This window comes from Ranitomeya imitator, chromosome 5 (assembly GCF_032444005.1).
Source record: "Ranitomeya imitator isolate aRanImi1 chromosome 5, aRanImi1.pri, whole genome shotgun sequence".
In the NCBI taxonomy this organism is placed as follows: Eukaryota; Metazoa; Chordata; class Amphibia; order Anura; family Dendrobatidae; genus Ranitomeya; species Ranitomeya imitator.
Window position 1 is genome coordinate 432,855,447 of NC_091286.1, and position 20,149 is coordinate 432,875,595.

Genomic DNA, 20,149 nt, shown 5'->3' on the forward strand with positions numbered 1-20,149 from the left:
CAGATGGAAGAAGCGATGCGGATGGTACGCTGTTGTGACTGGTCGTGACTGGTCGTGACTGGTGGGCTACAGCGTGGTAGATGGAACTCAGTTTGTTCGGCATGACCGCTTCGTTCCACCGCTGAAGCGATGCGGATGGTACGCTGGTGTGACTGCTTATGACCGGTTGTGTGTGTTGAGCTAGAGCGTGGCAGATGGCACAATGTATGGTCACCATGAGCGCTTTGTGTGGCTGCTGTAGGGAAGCGGGCGGTACACTGTTTTGGGTTATGGTGGCCTATGGCGCGGCAGATGGAAGAAGCGAGCGATGCGGATGGTACGCTGGTGTGACTGCTTATGACCGGTTGTGTGTGTTGAGCTAGAGCGTGGCAGATGGCACAATGTATGGTCACCATGAGCGCTTTGTGTGGCTGCTGTAGGGAAGCGGGCGGTACACTGTTTTGGGTTATGGTGGCCTATGGCGCGGCAGATGGAAGAAGCGAGCGATGCGGATGGTACGCTGGTGTGACTGCTTATGACCGGTTGTGTGTGTTGAGCTAGAGCGTGGCAGATGGCACAATGTATGGTCACCATGAGCGCTTTGTGTGGCTGCTGTAGGGAAGCGGGCGGTACACTGTTTTGGGTTATGGTGGCCTATGGCGCGGCAGATGGAAGAAGCGATGCGGATGGTACGCTGTTGTGACTGGTCGTGACTGGTCGTGACTGGTGGGCTACAGCGTGGTAGATGGAACTCAGTTTGTTCGGCATGACCGCTTCGTTCCGCCGCTGAAACGATGCGGATGGTACGCTGTTGTGACTGCTTATGACCGGTTGTGTCTGTTGCGCTACAGCGTGGCAGATGGTACAATGTATGGTCACCATGAGCGCTTTGTGTGGCTGCTGTAGGGAAGCGGGCGGTACACTGTTTTGGGTTATGGTGGCCTATGGCGTGGCAGATGGAAGAAGCGATGGTAGGCATGAGCGCTTTGTGTGGCTGCTGTTGTTAAGCGTTTGGCACACTGGCAAAAGTATTGTTAATAGGACTCTTTGTCAACCATGTAATTTTTTTTTATAATTACTTTTTAGATGTCAAATCGTGTGGAGTTCATCAGGGATTTCATCGAGATTTATCAGTCTTTTCCCTGCCTCTGGAAAATAAAATCTCCTGAGTATTGTAACAGGGAAAAGAGGAGGGAGGGTTACTTACAGCTCATTGAGCTTTACAATCGTCAGGCACCAGATGAGGCAGCTAACGAAGCAGTTATTAAAAAGAAAATCCAGGCGCTCCGCACGGTCTGGAGGAAGGAGCTGAACAAGGTTCTTCAGACTACAAGGTCCGGAGCTTCCACTGAAGAAGTTTATGTGCCAAAACTGTGGTATTTTGAGCATCTTAATTTTCTGAGGGACCAAGAGGTGCCACGGACTTCAACGTGTCTTCGATTGTTGGCACCTGTGGAACCAATAGTTTCGGAGAACCACGCCGAGCAGGAGTCACAAGGGCAACAAGTAAGTAGCTCTTTGGACGAAAGTTCACCAATGTGTCCTATAATTACATAATTTTTCTCTGCATTTTAGGTTTTATACTTCTGATTATCACATCAGTTTGAAGTTGTTACAAAAACATGTACACATAAGTAACCCTGTCGCAGTCAAGTATTATATGGGGAACTTAATATGTATGAAATGGAGATATATGTAAACCATACCATCTAAGCAATATAGAAAATAGTATCGCTTCAAGCTGCCGATGTACTCTTGTTGAGACTATTTAGACTATAAAATATTGGTCAGGTTCCCATAGCAGTCAGAACAGTGTAGTTCAAAGTATTCAATAAAAGGGAGGGTTAAAGAATATTACTAAGCATCAAATATATTATAATCTTTTTGTTACCTACTACGAATATATAGTTTGGATGCGGTTATGGTGGTACTACTTTTTGTTGCCGGGTTCATAACTTGTTTTTTTTTTCCCCCCCCCAGGATGACAGTGCGCAGGAGAGTACACTAGACTGTTCACAGGACTGCACAACAACAGATTTAGTGGAGGCTGCACCTGCCAGGACTCAATCGAGGCAAGGTCCAAGAAAACGGAAAGCCACCTCAGACGCCTCAAATGAACTATTGAGCCTGGCAAAGAAGGTGTTGACAAGAAATGTTAGCCCTGCGTTAGAGGGGTTTGGACACTATGTGGTTGACAAACTGGCCAAAATGGACGACAACCAAAGAATACTAGCAGAGCGTCTGATTCTGGAAGCAGTAAACAAGGGTACTGATGGCGATTTGGACAAGAACACTTGTTTGGTCTCTTCCCGGTCAATACAGCGGACAGAGCCATCAAATTTCAATGGTTGGTCACAGGGTCAGACATCGATGCGACACAATCCTCACGTTTCCCACTTCGGCCAGCCACCCCCTAATAACTCCTACACGCCAATACCTTTACATATGGCTTCGCCCATCAGGCACCAAAATTTTCAGCCGGAACAATCGTCGTATCATAATTTGTGATTTCCTAACTACTTTTACATTCCTTTTTTTTTATTGTCTTGTTAAAATAATGTTTCAAATAAAAGCTTTTATTATAAATTCTATCACTACTTTTTGATTGGTGTGTCTCAATCACAGCACTGTATGAGGGAACAAATTAACGTAACAAATTCATGTACAGTTAACTAAAAAAAATCGAATGAAAGTTTAACAAAATCTTTTAATTGGAACAACAAAAAATGGATTATTGGCCCGCCTACAACTGCTGGCACATGTCCCGCAGCTTCTGCAGCTCCTCCATTGCCACATTGTGCTGCTCCTGAATATGTGCCATAGTGTGGAGTAACTTGTCTATGCCGGCTTCAATATCCTCCTTGTTGACAGTGACGAGAGCTGTGGGTCAAAAAACATAACATTAATAACACAGTAGTCTCCCGATGTGTCTTTGCTTCTGTGAATGAAAAAAAAAAAAAAAGTAAGCAAAACTGACTTGGGGGGGAAAGGAGGGGGGGTTTGGGTTGGGGGTGAAAGAGTGGGCCTGCAACAAAATCAAAATAACTTAATTGTGGGAACCTACTAGGATGTTGAGGCACGGAGGGCACTTCTGGATCTGAGTCGCTGTTGAATGCCTCGTGCTGTCGGCGGCGGCGCTGTCTCTTTGCCTCTGTGAAGGAAAAAAAAAAAACAAGGTCTGTCAGCATATATGGCAACAGTGGCTGCCGGGGGAGGGGGGGGGTGTTAAGAGGGGACCTGCAACTTAATCCAAATCACATAATTGTGGGAACCTACTATGATCTGGAGGAGTTGACCCGGAGGGCACAGATCCAGGAGAGGCTGGGCGGGATGCCTCGTGGCGGCGGTGGTGCTGTGTCTTTGACTCTGTGAAGAAAAAATAAAAAAAAAATTTTTTTAAAAAGTTCGGTTAGCATATATGGCAACACTGGCTGCCGGGGGGGGGAAGGGGACCTGAAACAAAATCCAAATCACATTATTGTGGGAACCTACTAGGATCTGGAGGAGTTGACCCGGAGGGCTCCGGGACATTGGACCCTGAGGGCACAGAGCCAGAAGAGGCTGGGCGGGATGCCTCGTGGCGGCGGCGGTGCTGTGTCTTTGCCTCTGTGAAGAAAAAAAAAAAAAAAAATTTTTAAAAAAGGTCTGTTAGCATATATGGCAACACTGGCTGCCGGGGGGGAAGGGGACCTGAAGCAAAATCCAAATCACATAATTGTGGGAACCTACTAGGATCTGGAGGAGTTGACCCGGAGGGCACAGATCCAGGAGAGGCTGGGCGGGATGCCTCGTGGCGGCGGTGGTGCTGTGTCTTTGACTCTGTGAAGAAAAAAAAAAAAAATTTTTTTTAAAAAGTTCTGCTAGCATATATGGCAACACTGGCTGCCGGGGGGGGGAAGGGGACCTGAAACAAAATCCAAATCACATAATTGTGGGAACCTACTAGGATCTGGAGGAGTTGACCCGGAGGGCTCCGGGACATTGGACCCTGAGGGCACAGAGCCAGAAGAGGCTGGGCGGGATGCCTCGTGGCGGCGGCGGTGCTGTGTCTTTGCCTCTGTGAAGAAAAAAAAAAAAAAATATTTTTAAAAAAGGTCTGTTAGCATATATGGCAACAGTGGCTGCCGGGGGGGGAAGGGGACCTGAAACAAAATCCAAATCACATAATTGTGGGAACCTACTAGGATCTGGAGGAGTTGACCCGGAGGGCACAGATCCAGGAGAGGCTGGGCGGGATGCCTCGTGGCGGCGGTGGTGCTGTGTCTTTGACTCTGTGAAGAAAAAAAAAAAAAATTTTTTTTAAAAGTTCGGTTAGCATATATGGCAACACTGGCTGCCGGGGGGGGGAAGGGGACCTGAAACAAAATCCAAATCACATTATTGTGGGAACCTACTAGGATCTGGAGGAGTTGACCCGGAGGGCTCCGGGACATTGGACCCTGAGGGCACAGAGCCAGAAGAGGCTGGGCGGGATGCCTCGTGGCGGCGGCGGTGCTGTGTCTTTGCCTCTGTGAAGAAAAAAAAATAAAAAATTTTTTAAAAAAGGTCTGTTAGCATATATGGCAACACTGGCTGCCGGGGGGGGGAAGGGGACCTGAAACAAAATCCAAATCACATTATTGTGGGAACCTACTAGGATCTGGAGGAGTTGACCCGGAGGGCTCCGGGACATTGGACCCTGAGGGCACAGAGCCAGAAGAGGCTGGGCGGGATGCCTCGTGGCGGCGGCGGTGCTGTGTCTTTGCCTCTGTGAAGAAAAAAAAAAAAAAAAAATTTTTTAAAAAAGGTCTGTTAGCATATATGGCAACACTGGCTGCCGGGGGGGGAAGGGGACCTGAAACAAAATCCAAATCACATTATTGTGGGAACCTACTAGGATCTGGAGGAGTTGACCCGGAGGGCACCGGGACATTTGACCCTGAGGGCACAGAGCCAGAAGAGGCTGGGCGGGATGCCTCGTGGCGGCGGCGCTGTCTCTTTGCCTCTGTGAAAGAAAAAAAAAAGTTAGGTCAGCAGTTCGCTGTGCCACATAGTACTTTTCACCGTTCATACTGTCCCATAGCTGTGGCACTGCAACGTTGAAACTGTCCCATAGCTGTGGCACATAGTGGCTCTGCAACGTTCAAACTGTCCCATAGCAGTGGCACATAGTGGCTCTGCAACGTAGAAACTGTCCCATAGCTGTGGCACATAGTGGCTCTGCAACGTTCAAACTGTCCCATAGCTGTGGCACATAGTGGCTCTGCAACGTTCAAACTGTCCCATAGCTGTGGCACTGCAACGTTGAAACTGTCCCATAGCTGTGGCACATAGTGGCTCTGCAACGTTCAAACTGTCCCATAGCAGTGGCACATAGTGGCTCTGCAACGTAGAAACTGTCCCATAGCTGTGGCACATAGTGGCTCTGCAACGTTCAAACTGTCCCATAGCTGTGGCACATAGTGGCTCTGCAACGTTCAAACTGTCCCATAGCTGTGGCACATAGTGGCTCTGCAACGTTCAAACTGTCCCATAGCTGTGGCACTGCAACGTTGAAACTGTCCCATAGCTGTGGCACATAGTGGCTCTGCAACGTTCAAACTGTCCCATAGCAGTGGCACATAGTGGCTCTGCAACGTAGAAACTGTCCCATAGCTGTGGCACATAGTGGCTCTGCAACGTTCAAACTGTCCCATAGCTGTGGCACATAGTGGCTCTGCAACGTTCAAACTGTCCCATAGCTGTGGCACTGCAACGTTGAAACTGTCCCATAGCTGTGGCACATAGTGGCTCTGCAATGTTCAAACTGTCCCATAGCTGTGGCACATAGTGGCTCTGCAACATTCAAACTGTCCCATAGCAGTGGCACATAGTGGCTCTGCAACGTTGAAACTGTCCCATAGCTGTGGCACATAGTGGCTCTGCAACGTTGAAACTGTCCCATAGCTGTGGCACATAGTGGCTCTGCAACGTTCAAACTGTCCCATAGCTGTCCAACATACTTTTGGGTACCTGAGTACTAACCTCTGCTAATCTCCTGGCGAAGCTCCTGCAGGCGCTCTGGCCTTTTCGACTTGAGATCGCCCCATTTTTTAACAATCTGGGCCTTGGTCCGAGTGACGCTGTTCATAAACGGCAACGCTATTGCGATGCCAATGGCGCGGCAGGACGGCGGAGCGCAGCTCCTCCTCTGGGCGTTGCTCTTCAGGGTCATTCCATCTAAAATGGCGGCGAGAATGCGTTCTGCTCCTCTGGGGCAGCCAGAACTCCTTTTTTTTATTTCTCAGATGGATGCCATGGATTACGAGGGTCTGGAGAGCCGCCCTGCCCACCCACACATCCACAAGCGAGAAGTGCTTGGACAAATAACAAGAATGATGGAGAGGAGGTTTGGTGTCTGCCGCAGTCAGCTTCAGCTGCGTAAAAAATGGGCTGACCTCCGCTATAAAACGCCACAAATGTTTGCGGAGTTGCGTGCGGAGGCAAGGCGAGGCAAGTACTAGTATGGGGGGATTGGGAGATGCATGCTGTCAGGAGGGGGGGGGGGTTTGGGAGGGAGTCTTGCGCTCATGGTTGACAACGTGACCTCAAATGCATTAAAACACATGCCCCGTTTTTGTACAATTTAGTTATTCTCCAAGCAGAATATGCGTTGTCCGTGAGAAAAATTGTCGGGTTCCCTAATCTCAACCTCCATCTTGAAATTATTAAGATGTCCATAATTTTTACTTTCTCAATTTCCCATAAATATTAACGGAGGAGGTTGGCCTACAGATGAAATAATACGTTTTCCAAAGACAGGAAGACCATTGAACACCAGAGCCCACAGACATGTCAGAGTATCGCACCCCTGTAAAGTGTGATCTCTATTTTATGTTTGAGTATATTGTAAGCTTTGCTCTGCAGCACTCAACATTTGTGTGTAAACATTGTGATTCTTTACTTTAGGTGTAGAGAGACAGCGGCGGCGGCAAGTGAGACCCACCATTGCCACCAGTACCACATCTTCAGGCACCAGTGGGAGCCCACAGTCCGGGACATCACGTAAGTTCACAATCATTTATTGCATTTTTTTTAACATCACACGGGACATAACAGGGTACCTGAAATATTTGAAGACATTACAGACGCAGTAATGACCCAGCGGCCTACCACACCTCCACCATCTGTTGCGACCATGCACCCTCGCACCCCTGTGAAGTGTGATATAAATTTTATGTTTCAGTATATTGTTAGCTTTGATCTGCAGCACTCTACATGTGTTTTTAAAGATTGCGTTTGTAAACTTTCTGTGTAGAGAGACAGCGGCGGCAACAGGTACCTGCCATTGCCAGCAGCACCACAGCATCCACCACCAGCGGGAGCCCACAGTCCGTGACGTCATGTAAGTTAACAATCATAGATTACAGGTTTTCAACTGCATACGGGACATAAGAGGGTAGCGGAAATATTTGAATACATTACAGACGCAGTAATGACACAGCGGCCTACCACGCCACCACCAGAGAGCAGACGGCCTCGCACCCCTACACCACCCTCAACACCTCCCTTTCGACACTCCTCTTCCTCCCCCGAGTCCGCGGCATTCTCCCCAGAAGCTAACATACGTAAGTGACCAAAACTGCGAGCGCTTCCCAACGGCGTGTTCCATAGTTAACCAGATCTGTTATTATTTGCTTTTAGGTGCTGCAGCAGTGGCCAGATCGCTGGGGTGGGACATTAGCAGCTCTGGTTCTGGCAATGAGGAACCGGCGTCCCTTCTCCGTAAGTATCAAGATAATGCGAGTGGTTTTCTGCTGGATGTCACCATAGACAACCAAAACTGTAAAATTTAATAAAATTTACATCGCCCTGTGGTGCCAGACCAAATAGAAATTTACAACACAGAAAATTAGGTCCTGCCCCAGAGGTCGAGATGTATTTTCAGAGGAATCAACGTTGGTTCTCCAACCTCTTCTATCCACAGAAACGGCCACCGTAAGAGAGCTCCTGGCGAGACAATTGCGACTGGAGCGGACAGCAGCGCTCCTGCAGCAGACAGCAGCGCTCCTCCAGAGTCAAGTGGAGCAGCAGGGCGTGACGCTGCGACACCTCTTGGGCAGGAGATAATATTTTTTTTGGTGGGGGGGTTATGTTATATTTTGTTGTAAAATAATTTAAAACCAAGAAAGTGTTACAAAAAAAACCAAAAATCTTCGCATTCTTTCTTTAATGTTTACCAAGCTATAAGGGTTAACAGCACCATTGTATAGGCATCACATTTAAAGTTATTTAGAGAGGTTTATATGACAGCAAAGCAAAAAAACAAATTTTTATGTTATACGGCGCAATCCTGCCACGGTACAGCTCCAGAACCATTAAAGTACTGACAGTATTTTTCGCGACAGTCCCTTGCATCGTCTGCCTGTCTGCCAGATCCAAGAGCTTGAAGAGCTGTAAAATTTTCAGGTTGTGTACGCCATTCCCCGGGCACAATATCTCCGGTTCTTGCGTCCACTGCATCAATAAACGAAGGAGGAGAATAGGAGTTCGTATCATGACGTCTCAGGAAATTATGGAGCACACAGCATGCCAAAACCACAATGTCTATAGACGGCAGCTTCAAGTTGATAGCTGTGTGGAACACTCTAAACCGATTTGCCATTATCCCAAAGGCATTTTCAACCACACGACGGGCCCTCGACAACCGGTAATTAAAGATTCTGCGCTCCGGTGTGAGTGTTCTCTGTGCAAATGGCTTCAGCAAATGTGGATGAAGAGGGAAAGCTTCATCAGCGATGAAGACAAAATTTAGGTTTGCTTTTGTGTCTTCATTTAGTGGCAACAGCAGTTCATTGTTCCTCAAGCTTTCCCCAAATGAAGTGTGTTCAAAAACACCACCGTCGGAGACTCGACCATTCATGCCAACATCCACATCGACAAACTCATAGTTTGCATTGACAAGGGCCATGAGGATCACACTGAAATATCCTTTGTAGTTGAAAAAAAATGATCCAGAGTTGGCTGGTTGCGTGATGCGCACATGCTTTCCATCTAATGCACCACCGCAGTTTGGAAACTGCCACAGCTCATCAAAATCGGAACCAATCCTCTTCCAGTCATCCGCCGTCTTGGGAAACTGCAAGATGAGAAGGAAACATGTACAAATTAGGTCAAATATATTATGCACATACACTCTCATGTGGACATCCTACAGTGATTGAGGCGCAGTATGGATTAGTATAACAAAGTCAACAACACAGAGTATGCAGGCAGCCATTTTTTTACAGATGGCTTCGGTGACTCAGAGGGGGTGCTAAACAATATATCTAAATAATAGAATCAATAAAATTACGTTGGGAGCAGCAAATAAAAAAGGGTGGCGCAGGGTTGGAGCAGCACATATCAGAATGGAGCCGCAAAATGGTAGCAGCACATGTCAGAATGGAGGCGCAGGATCACAGCAGCACATGTCTGAATGGGGGCGCAGGATGGGAGCAGCACATGATAGGATGTAGAACATATACCTATAGAAATGCTCGCCATCAGGGCGTAGAACTGGTTCAATAGCTAGTATAATATATCAACATAACACAGCAGCCAAAAAAATATAGTAGTACCTCCATATAATGCCTTAAGCTCTGCACAATGGCCTCGCATGTCTCCGGAATCACAACGCTCAGGAAAGGTCTGGAAACAGCTGCGGAAAACTGCAAATCCTGAAGAGACCTTCCTGTTGCCAGGAAGCGCAGTGCCACCGCCAACCTTTCCTCCACGGGCACGGCTGCACGCATCGGCGTATCACACCTTTGTATGAGTGGCGTAACAGCAGACAGTATTATTTTGAAGGATTCCTCGGACATCCGAAGGTAGTTTCGGAAATCTTGAGGGTTATTGTCACGTAACTCTCTTATGAGACCCATGTGTGACAATGTGGATCTTTTCTGCAGCCAGCTCCGGGTCCACATGCGACGTTTTCGTTTAGGACGTCTCTCCTCTTGGAGACGTGCTGCCTCAAACACCAGGGCAGCAGCAACAACAGAACTCTCATCGGAAGTGAGCATAGTTCCTAAAAAGAAAACAAACGTACAATAAATACACGTGCTTACAAAACAATTTTCTGACCATTGATCTAATAACTATATATGTTACTACTGGTATTAAATGGGGCAGTCAACCATCTCGATCTGTAAAAGGATTAATTAATTGGGCCACGCTACAGCTGTGTACCTGAGGTTCTCAGGCCTACTCAAAGGAACAATCAACCACACTCCAACGTTTATCCCCGTTGAAGCGCAACATATGCTACGCTGTAGCGTTATACATACCTTTAGCGGTAAAAGTCTAGTAGTTAAAAGTCCAGGGAATCCAGCGAATTTAGTTCTGTTTACAGCACGTGCTAGAGAGAAATGAATAGCGCGCTCGAGAGCTCCGGTTTTATCCGCTGGGAACAATAGTCCTTTGTCGAATGAGCGCACAGTATTGTACCGCCCAATCAGCACACGGGAGGTGGAGAATTCAGCGCTCCTACGTAGCCAGCTCCTCCGCCCTTTACATCGTATACAATATCGTGCACACCTTTGTCACACCATGCGATCATGCCGCCACAGCGGGACACTAGACGACGAAAGAAAGTTTCAAACGATGTGCTACGACGTACGATTCACAGCGGGGTCCCTGATCGCAGGAGCGTGTCACACGCTGCGATATCGTACCTATATCGCTCGAACGTCACAAATCGTGCCGTCGTAGCGATCAAAATTGCACTGTGTGACGGTACCTTAAGTTTTAAGTGCAATGCAACAGATAAATTATACCAATGAATTAGCAAACACATTAAATTATGTTTCTAGATGGTAAAGCAGCAGATGACAGACAGCAAGCAGAGGAGGGAGTTAATACCATTAGAGTCTATTGCAGCAGATGGGACAGCTATCAGAGGTAGGAAGTTGCACCATTTGATTGCAAAACAGGAGACAGCAAGCAGAGGGAGTTAATACCATTAGAGTCTATTGCAGCAGATGGGACAGCTATCAGAGGTAGGAAGTTGCACCATTTGATTGCAAAACAATCAAGCATATATATACTTGTTAGCATGTGGTGTCATATGTTTATGCTAGCCTGATGATGTATATTTTATATATATTTCCTGCAGACTTATTAGGATTTATAGGGGTGTTTTGTACACATTTGTTGTATTTTAAGTGTTTTTATGTCTATGTTGTGGTGTCTAATAAAAACGTTTGCTATTTTCTACACTATATGGTTGTGCAGGCCTGGATTAGTCCATTCTTTTTCTCTTCCTTTTTTTGGTACTGCAACATCCTTTTCTGTGGCCTCCCTGCTAACACTCTTGCACCTCTGCAGTCCATCCTTAACTCTGCTGCCCGACCAATTCATCTTTCTCCTCATTGCTCCTGCGCTTCTCCCTTCTGCAAATCTCTTCACTGGCTCCCATTCCCTCAGAGTATCCAGTTCAAATTACGAATACTGACTTACAAAGCCATCCATAACCTGTCTCCTCCATGTATCTCTGAACTAATCTCTCGATATCTTCCTCCCTCACGTAATCTCTGATCCTCCCAAGATCTCCTTCTCTCTTCCACACTTATTTGCTCCTCACCTTATCGCCTCCAAGACTTCTCCCGAATATCCCCCATCCTCTGGAATTCTGTGCCCCAACACGTCTGACTATCAATCACATTCAGATCTTTCAGATGGAACCTGAAAGCCCACCTCTTCAAGAAAGTCTACAGCCTGAAATGACCCCGCTGCCTCCTCACCACTACTGGAGCTACCGCCTCAGCAACACCGGAGCTGCCGCAACCCCTCAACCTACTGCCTCCTCCAACACCATCCTGTAGAATGTAAGCCCACAAGGGAAGGGTCCTTTCCCCTCTGTATCAGTCTGTTATTGTGAGTCTGTTTACTCTAATTTGTATGTAACCCCTTCTCATGTACAGCACCATGGAATCAATGGTGCTATATAAATAAATAAATAATAATAATAATAATACCACCCCTGGCAAAAATTATGGATTCACCACCCTTGGAGGATGTTCATTCAGTTGTTTAATTTTGTATAAAAAAAAAAGCAGATCACAGACATGGCATAAAGCTAAAGTCATTTCAAATGGCAACTTTCTGGCTTTAAGAAACACTAAAAGAAATCAAGAACAAAAAATGAATGTGGTAGTCAGTAATGGTTACTTTTTTTAACCAAGCATAGGGGAAAAATGATGGAATCACTCTATTCTGAGGAAAAAATAATGGAATCACCGTGTAAATTTTCATACCCAAAAATAACACCTGCATCAAATTAGATCTGCTCCTTAGTCTGCATCTAAAAAGGAATGCTCACACCTTGGAGAGCTGTTGCATCAAGTGGACTGACATGAATCATGGCTCCAACACGAGAGATGTCAATTGAAACAAAGGAGAGGATTATCAAACTCTTAAAAGAGAGTAAATCCAATGTAAGTTATTTTCCAATCCTATTATTAGAGACCTCACTTCTTTAACCACATACATAATATATATGTGGGTCATTACTATAGGTTTCAACTATATAGACATCTTAGGAGCAATTAGGTATGTTCTTTCTCATATACAGTTATTTCATATATTTTTCTCATACTTCCCTTTTTACATTGCCCTCCTCAAATTTTCCTCTCCCTATCCCCCACCAGCTTTGCACAATATTTGTTATGATGAGAAGAAAATGCAGCACTCACCCTGTTGCTGTGAAGTTGTGATCTTTATTGGACACAAAGAATTTCAATAATTCAAATCCATAAGGATGGCAGATGTACAGGAGGGTGTGGGGAGCGGAGAGTGGACAACGGCTGTTTCACGCTAAATGCTCTTCAACGGGTCCAGCAACAGGGTGAGTGCCGTATTTTCTTCTCATCATAAAATATTTAGCTTTTTGCTATACATATGCTGAGCACCAGTAACCCCTGATTTCGTGTAAGCTGCAAATCAGTCTCCACGTGGATCCAATGCCTGAGAGTGTGTATTCCTCTGGTGCCGTTCATTTCACTTTTTTCTTATATTGTGGACAATATTTGTTATCTTCTTGTTGTTATAATCGCTACCGTTATAATTATTGAATGTACTACAATATGTCATCCGATTTTCTGCAGTATACTGAAGGTCAGCTGTATGACCGAAACGTTTATCACCAGTGACTGCTAATAAAATTGTTCTTCTCTACAAGTTGAGTGCCAAAAATTTTTCTTCAGTATTTATCTGGTGTGGGAACCTTTTTTTTGAGCACCTTCACAGCTGTGCCACGTTATACATATACACAATGAATCATGGCTCCAACACTAGAGATGTCAATTGAAACAAAGGAGAGGATTATCAAACTCTTAAAAGAGGGTAAATCATCACGCAATGTTGCAAAAGATGTTGGTTGTTCACAGTCAGCTGTGTCTAAAATCTGGACCAAATACAATCAACATGGGAAGGTTGTTAAAGGCAAACATACTGGTAGACCAAGGAAGAGATCAAAGCGTCAAGACCGGGAAACTTAAAGCAATATCTCTCCAAAACAGGAAATGCACAACAAAACAAATGAGGAACGAAAGGGTGGAAACTGGAGTCAACGTCTGTGACCGAACTGTAAGAAACTGCCTAAAGGAAATGGGATTTACTTACAGAAAAGCTAAACGAAAGCCATCATTAACACCTAAACAGAAAAAGACAAGGCTACAATGGGCTAAGGAAAAGCAATCGTGAACTGTGGATGACTAAATGAAAGTCATATTCAGTGATGAATCACAAATCTGCATTGGGCAAGGTGATGATGCTGGAACTTATGTTTGGTGCCGTTCCAATGAGTTTTATAAAGATGACTACCTGAGGAGAACATGCAAATTTCCACAGTCATTGATAATATAGTGCTGCATGTCAGGTAAAGGCACTGGGGAAATAGCTGTTATTACATCTTCAATAAAAGCACAAGTTTATGTTGATATTTTGGACACTTTTCTTATCCCATCAATTGAAAGGATGTTTGGGGATGATGAAATCATTTTTCAAGATGATAATGCATCCTACCATTGTGCAAAAACTGTGAAAACATGCCTTGAAAAAAGACACATAAGGTCAATGTCATGGCCTGAAAATGGTCTGGATCTGAATCCAATTGAAAATCTTTGGTGGAAGTTGAAGAAAATGGTCCATGACAAGGCTCCAACCTGCATCTGGCAACAGCAATCAGAGAAAACTGGAGCCAGATTGATGAAGAGTACTGCTTGACACTCATTAAGGCCATGCCTCAGAGACTGCAAGCTGTTATAAAAGCCAGAGGTGGTGCAACAAAATACTAGTGATGTTTCGGAGTGTTTTTTGTTTGCTTGTTTTTCATGATTCCATAATTTTTTCCTCACAATTGAGTGATTCCATAATTTTTTTTTGTTTTTAAAAGCCAGAAAGTTGCCATTTGAAATTACTTTAATTTTGTGCTATGTCTGTGATCTTCTTTTTTTCTACAAAATTAAACAACTGAATGAGCATCCTCCAAGGCCGGTGATTCCATAATTTTTGCCATGGGTTATAATAATAATCTAGGTACAGTAGAGGCAGGGGTATACTGTCAAAGGCCTGGACCAATTTCACGACATCCTTCCAGCATCCAGGTCATGATGACTGGGTATTTTCGACAAGGAGGGAAATGTTTTTAAAGCTTGTCAAGCAACACCTGGCAGACAAAAACCATCATATTCCCTAATTCCTCTGCGACCTTCAGCAATTGTGTCTCTATGCTGGACACCTGGCTTGAGCTGTCCCTCTGTGCCTTGGAGATCTTGTGCTGCCCTGCCGCTAGCATCTTGCCTGAGTAAGTTCTTTGTGTTGCCAGGGAGTCATAACAGACAGGTGCTTTCGCCTGTCAAAAGAAAGTGCTGACAGGCTCAGTCTGATAACAATGGACAAAGCCTGTAATAGACTTTTCCACACCACCAGATGACAGCAGCACATAAAGTGATTTCAAAATTCTATATTTGAATGAGACCCACCAGTTGTTGCCTTCTAGGTTCTATGGATGACTGGATGACCCTACTTATTATTTTTTCCTGGCTTTGCACTTTGTGCTAAGCTTTTATGAGTATAAAAGTACCACAACTACAGTTCCTTATTTTTTTATGAGGCACTCCAGTTGGTGCTTTCAAGGGTGTATGGATGACCCTGATTATAATTATTGGTAGGCTTTACACTATGTGCTGAGTTTTTATGAGTGTAGGTGTTAGGTGTCGAGTTCCCGCCACTGCACAGGGGGAATCTCGAACCATGTCTGCTGCGGTCTCCCATTCTCCTTCAGCTGCAGTGGAACCTGCTCAGTGGAGACGTCGGTCCCAGCGTCTGGCTCAGCCTGATACTGTGCGAATGGTTACTGCTGCCTTTCCAGGCTCTGCCCTTGTAGCCAACACTGGTCAGCGGCGAGCAGGCTTTTCTGGGACTAAGTCCTGCTTTTCACACACTGAGCATGCCCACAGGAGGACCTCTCATTGGAGGTCGGGGGTCACACGCTCAGGCCCTGTTGCAGCTCTTATTGGTCCACCAGGAAGGTCCTGTAGACCTGCAACTATAAACGGTTTGCATGGCCACAAGGCCATGCGCTAGTATCAAATGTGTTTGGCTATGCCAGTGGATACTATACCACTCTATACTTATGTGGTGTGAGGATGTAGCTTTGGGACTGTACACTCAGGCAGGCAGCTAGCATCAGTGGGGGCAATTAGCCTTGGCTTAGCATCTGGTTCTTTCATGTGTGCGGTTAGCACAGAAGAGTTCCAGAGCAAGCACAACCCTTAGTTAGGGTAATAGTCTTGTGTATAGCACGACTCTGTGAGTCAACAGAAATCGCTTCCAGTTCACACGGGGTGAAGCTTAACCCACGTATGAGCTTAGAGGTTATCCCCCGTTACCTTGCAGCAAATATCTCTGCACGGTGGACCCCAAGCTGCGAACGCACCTTGTAGCTAACTATCTATACTCGGTGCGTTCCACTAGCCTTAACAGTAGGAGTAATTCAACTACACTTTAACAATATTTCAATGAGGCACTACAGATATTGCCCTTACAGATGTATGGATGACCCTGAGGTTGAGTGCAAGATTGAGCAAGGGGAGATAAATTGTGGCACACTACATGTTACATGCTGAGAAGTGTGTACATGACATCTACTATATAATTGTCTAAGGGTCACTTCCGTCTCTCCTTCTGTCTGTCTGTCTGTTACAGATATTAATTGGTCGCGGCCTCTGTCTGTCAAGGAAATCCAAGTCGCTGATTGGTCGCGGGAAAAAAGCCACGACCAATCAGCGACGGGCACAGTCCGGAAGAAAATTGCCGCTCCATACTCCCCGCAGTCACTGCCCGGTGCCTGCATACTCCCCTCCGGTCACTGCTAACACAGGCTTAATGCCGGCGGTAACGGACCGTGTTATGCCGCAGGTAACACACTCCGTTACCGCCGCTATTAACCCTGTGTGTCCTCAACTTTTTACTATTGATGCTGCCTATGCGGCATCAATAGTAAAAAATCTAATGTTAAAAATAATAAAAAAAACAAAAAACCTGCTCCTCCGTTGTCCGCCGAGCCGCTCGCGACTGCCGCCATCTTCCGTTCCCAGCGATGCATTGCGAAATTACCCAGAAGACTTAGTGGTCTCATGAGACCGCTAAGTCATCTGGGTAATTTCGCAATGCATCCTGGGAACGGAAGATGGCGGCAGCTGCACACTCATCGCCTGCGCCAGATCCGAAGGTGAGTATGTAACAACTACAATGGGCCCTCGGATCCGAAAGTGAGTATGTTTATTTTTTATTTTTTAACCTGTGACATACATGGCTGGGCAATATACTACGTCGCTGGGCAATATACTACGTCGTTGTGCAATATACTATGTGGCTCTGTGCTGTATACTACGTAGCTGGGCAATATACTACATGGCTGGGCAATATACTATGTCACTGGGCAATATACTACGTGACTGGGCAATATACTACGTGGCTAGGCAATATACTACGTGGCTCTGTGCTGTATACTACGTCACTGTGCAATATACTACGTCGTTGTGCAATATACTACGTGGCTCTGTGCTGTATACTATGTAGCTGGGCAATATACTACGTAACTGGGCAATATACTACGTCGCTGTGCAATATACTACGTGGCTCTGTGCTGTATACTACGCAGCTGGGCAATATACTACGTGGCTGGGCAATATACTATGTCACTGGGCAATATACTACGTCACTGGGCAATATACTACGTGGCTGGGCAATATACTACGTGGCTGGGCAATATACTACGTGGCTCTGTGCTGTATACTACATCACTGTGCAATATACTACGTCGCTGTGCAATATACTATGTGGCTCTGTGCTGTATACTACGTCACTGTGCAATATACTACGTCACTGGGCAATATACTACGTAGCTGGGCAATATACTACGTGGCTGGCCAATATACTACGTCACTGGGCAATATACTACGTGGCTGGCCAATATACTATGTCACTGGGCAATATACTACGTGGCTGGGCAATATACTACGTGGCTGGCCAATATACTACGTCACTGGGCAATATACTACGTGACTGGGCAATATACTACGTGGCTGGCCAATATACTATGTCACTGGGCAATATACTATGTGACTGGGCAATATACTACGTCACTGGGCAATATACTACGTGGCTGGGCAATATACTACGTGGACATGAATATTCTAGAATACCCGATGTGTTAGAATCGGGCTACCAACTAGTAGTCTAATAAAAGTGGATGTGTTTTAAACAACGAACATTTGCACAGACCAACAAAGATAAAAAGATGAAGCAAATACTTTATGAGGCTAATTTACAGAGAAAGACTTCTCCCGAGATGATAGCCATAATACTTATGATGTCATTGAGATTACTTAAATTTATATTAAGAGAACTAAGTATAACAGTCCTTTATTATGCTAGCTATGATGAAAATTTCATAAAAAATAACTGTTTACTATTAATCAGAAAGCAGCACGACCTAGAAGAACCAAACAGATCTCCCTTGACATAATAGTCAAGCTGACTGTGATGTTATACAACTGACTCAGAGCATTATTACAGAGTAGCACTTGGTATAAGAAGACACCTGCTCTGCTCATTTTAGGAGAGACTGATAATGTGCTTCAGCTTTCGAGTGTTTATCACAGTTAAATTCCCAGTTACACTGCTCTGTACTGTTGTATGATGTAATCCATGCTTCTGAATATGTGGCATATGTTCAGCAAACAGAACTACCTGATGACAATAACAGAAGAGAGCCTTATTTCTCTGTGTGCTGTGTATGGAGATACAGCTGATATAGCTTTCACTAGCTCAGGGAAAACTGAAAATTGGAGATAAATCATTCAGAAAGTAAAATCAGTGAAAATGCAAGACCATGGCCGGAAATAGTGTCATTCTTCATGTAAACACCAGACACTTTATTTTTAAAAGTCACCTGAAATAAAAAGTACACTCATACGTTTTTCCAAAACTTGGGAAACCCTAAACTCCTATCTCCTAGTTTACACTGGAAAAGGAGCATATTTCTGAATTGAAGATAACAAGCCGATCCTATGAATATTAAATGGAAACCTTTATGGGTATATATATATGAAATGAGAAGCTGCTGCTAATGGTTGATCGCAAGAAGACTTAAACTTTAATATTTTAATCCAACCTGTTCTCTGTGCACCTGCAATGAAGAATCTCCCTTGAAACAGAGAGCATTTACTAAAAGCTTTCTCCTGTAATGGAAATGAGCCGTAGATCTCTTATTAATGTAATAAATATGCTTGGTGATGCATAATTACTTTTTATCAGCAATGGAATACAATTACAAGAAATATAATTTCCATCATCAAGATAATTAAATGTGTTAAAAAGATTTCAGACCAATTTCAGTTAAATCCTTTACGTGAATAATTACATTTTATCTTGATGTGCAAATATATGTACTTTTTGGTAATTGAGTATTTGACTTTGGTGACAGTAGGACCACGTTCAAGTGATTGTAATTAGATAGACAAGATCTGGTAGCTCCATTTTAATTCACCCACATTTTGTATTCTTCCCTGCTGGCTATGCAGGCTCATCGATCTCTGAAAGGATTCATTACTGAAGCCTTTGCAAGGACTGAAATCCAAACTTTTTTGAGCAATGTTCTTGAAAACTCCCTAGGTAATGTATTTGATATATGAATGCAAAATCCTTTACTTGAACAGAAGCAGTAAGTGCACTTACCACTAGGGGTGCAATGGAGTGACTAGGTGCCAAAGGAAAAATGCACAACATGTATGTTTTTATTACAGTATTTTCAGGCACCTTTCCATTTAACAATTAACATGTGTAATGATTTTTAGTCTTTTTATATTGTATCCAATCATATAATTCAGTGGTTACGATTCTTATTCATCTCTTGTTACGTTAATTCATCACTGTGGCAGTCCATTATTGTCTGCACAACAGTGGCTGCGAGTGGTAATGGCAATTGGGTCTTTCTAATGTATCCGCAGCACAGATGTGTGGAGTACTTCACCTTGGGAGGATAATGTCAGGGCGAGTTGATGTGCTCATTTTAAACACTTCACAACCTTCAGGAGTAGCTCTCCAGACGCCACCTCTGTGCCCAATCCCTGTGCTCATACAAAGTGCTCATGGCGCTCCATAATTGTCAGGCGCACGGGCTAAAAATGATTTTATACTGCTGTGTTAAAATGGAATATTTAGTGATGTCATTCAAAGGGATGGCTTTTAATAAGGATAATGTATTGGTCTCTTGCCGGAGAAGACTACTGTGGTAACGACCTTATTAGACTTTTCCTCTGTCCTGTGAATAACAAATGATCAAACTGATTTCTAGTTATGCTGAACAGCATTTGTAACAGTATCAACTGCACAGAGCACACTCCATTAAAGTGAACATCGACTAGTTAAACAAAATATGAAATTAAGCATTGCCTTGATAAAGAGAATCTGTCTCTAAGTTTATGATGCCTTATCTGAGGGTAACAAAGTAGGGTCAGGAGACCTTAATTCGATTACTATGTCACTTATTTTTATGCGCTACTTTTTATAACACAACTGTGTATCAGGCAGCTACATCCGGAGCCAAAAGCAGAATCATGTTTAGTTGTGACAGGATTCCTTCATTCATATTGAAATCCTTCTC

At 44.6% G+C, this 20,149-nt stretch overlaps 1 protein-coding gene and 1 long non-coding RNA gene across 2 annotated transcripts; one reads left to right on the top strand and one right to left on the bottom strand.

The window, feature by feature from the left end:
• The first annotated feature begins 500 nt into the window (after positions 1-500).
• LOC138638108 (uncharacterized) lies at positions 501-2,568 on the top strand. Its single transcript, XM_069727119.1, has 2 exons — positions 501-1,485; positions 1,960-2,568. The coding sequence occupies exons 1-2, from the start codon at positions 1,066-1,068 to the stop codon at positions 2,485-2,487; spliced, it is 948 nt and encodes a 315-aa protein (XP_069583220.1). The 5' UTR covers positions 501-1,065; the 3' UTR covers positions 2,488-2,568.
• Positions 2,569-2,668: 100 nt separating this feature from the next.
• Positions 2,669-3,130, bottom strand: LOC138638109 (uncharacterized). Its single transcript, XR_011312453.1, has 2 exons — positions 3,044-3,130; positions 2,669-2,859 (listed from the first exon to the last, which is right to left on the bottom strand). It is a non-coding gene; the product is annotated as an uncharacterized lncRNA (long non-coding RNA).
• Between the last annotated feature and the right edge of the window lie 17,019 nt (positions 3,131-20,149).

Coding starts and splice junctions, on each gene's coding strand:
- LOC138638108 (XM_069727119.1), top strand. CDS start 1,066: ATGTCAAATCGTGTGGAGTTCATCAGGGATTTCATCGAGATTTATCAG. Junction 1,486..1,959: donor AGGAGTCACAAGGGCAACAA/GTAAGTAGCTCT, acceptor TCCCCCCCCCAG/GATGACAGTGCGCAGGAGAG.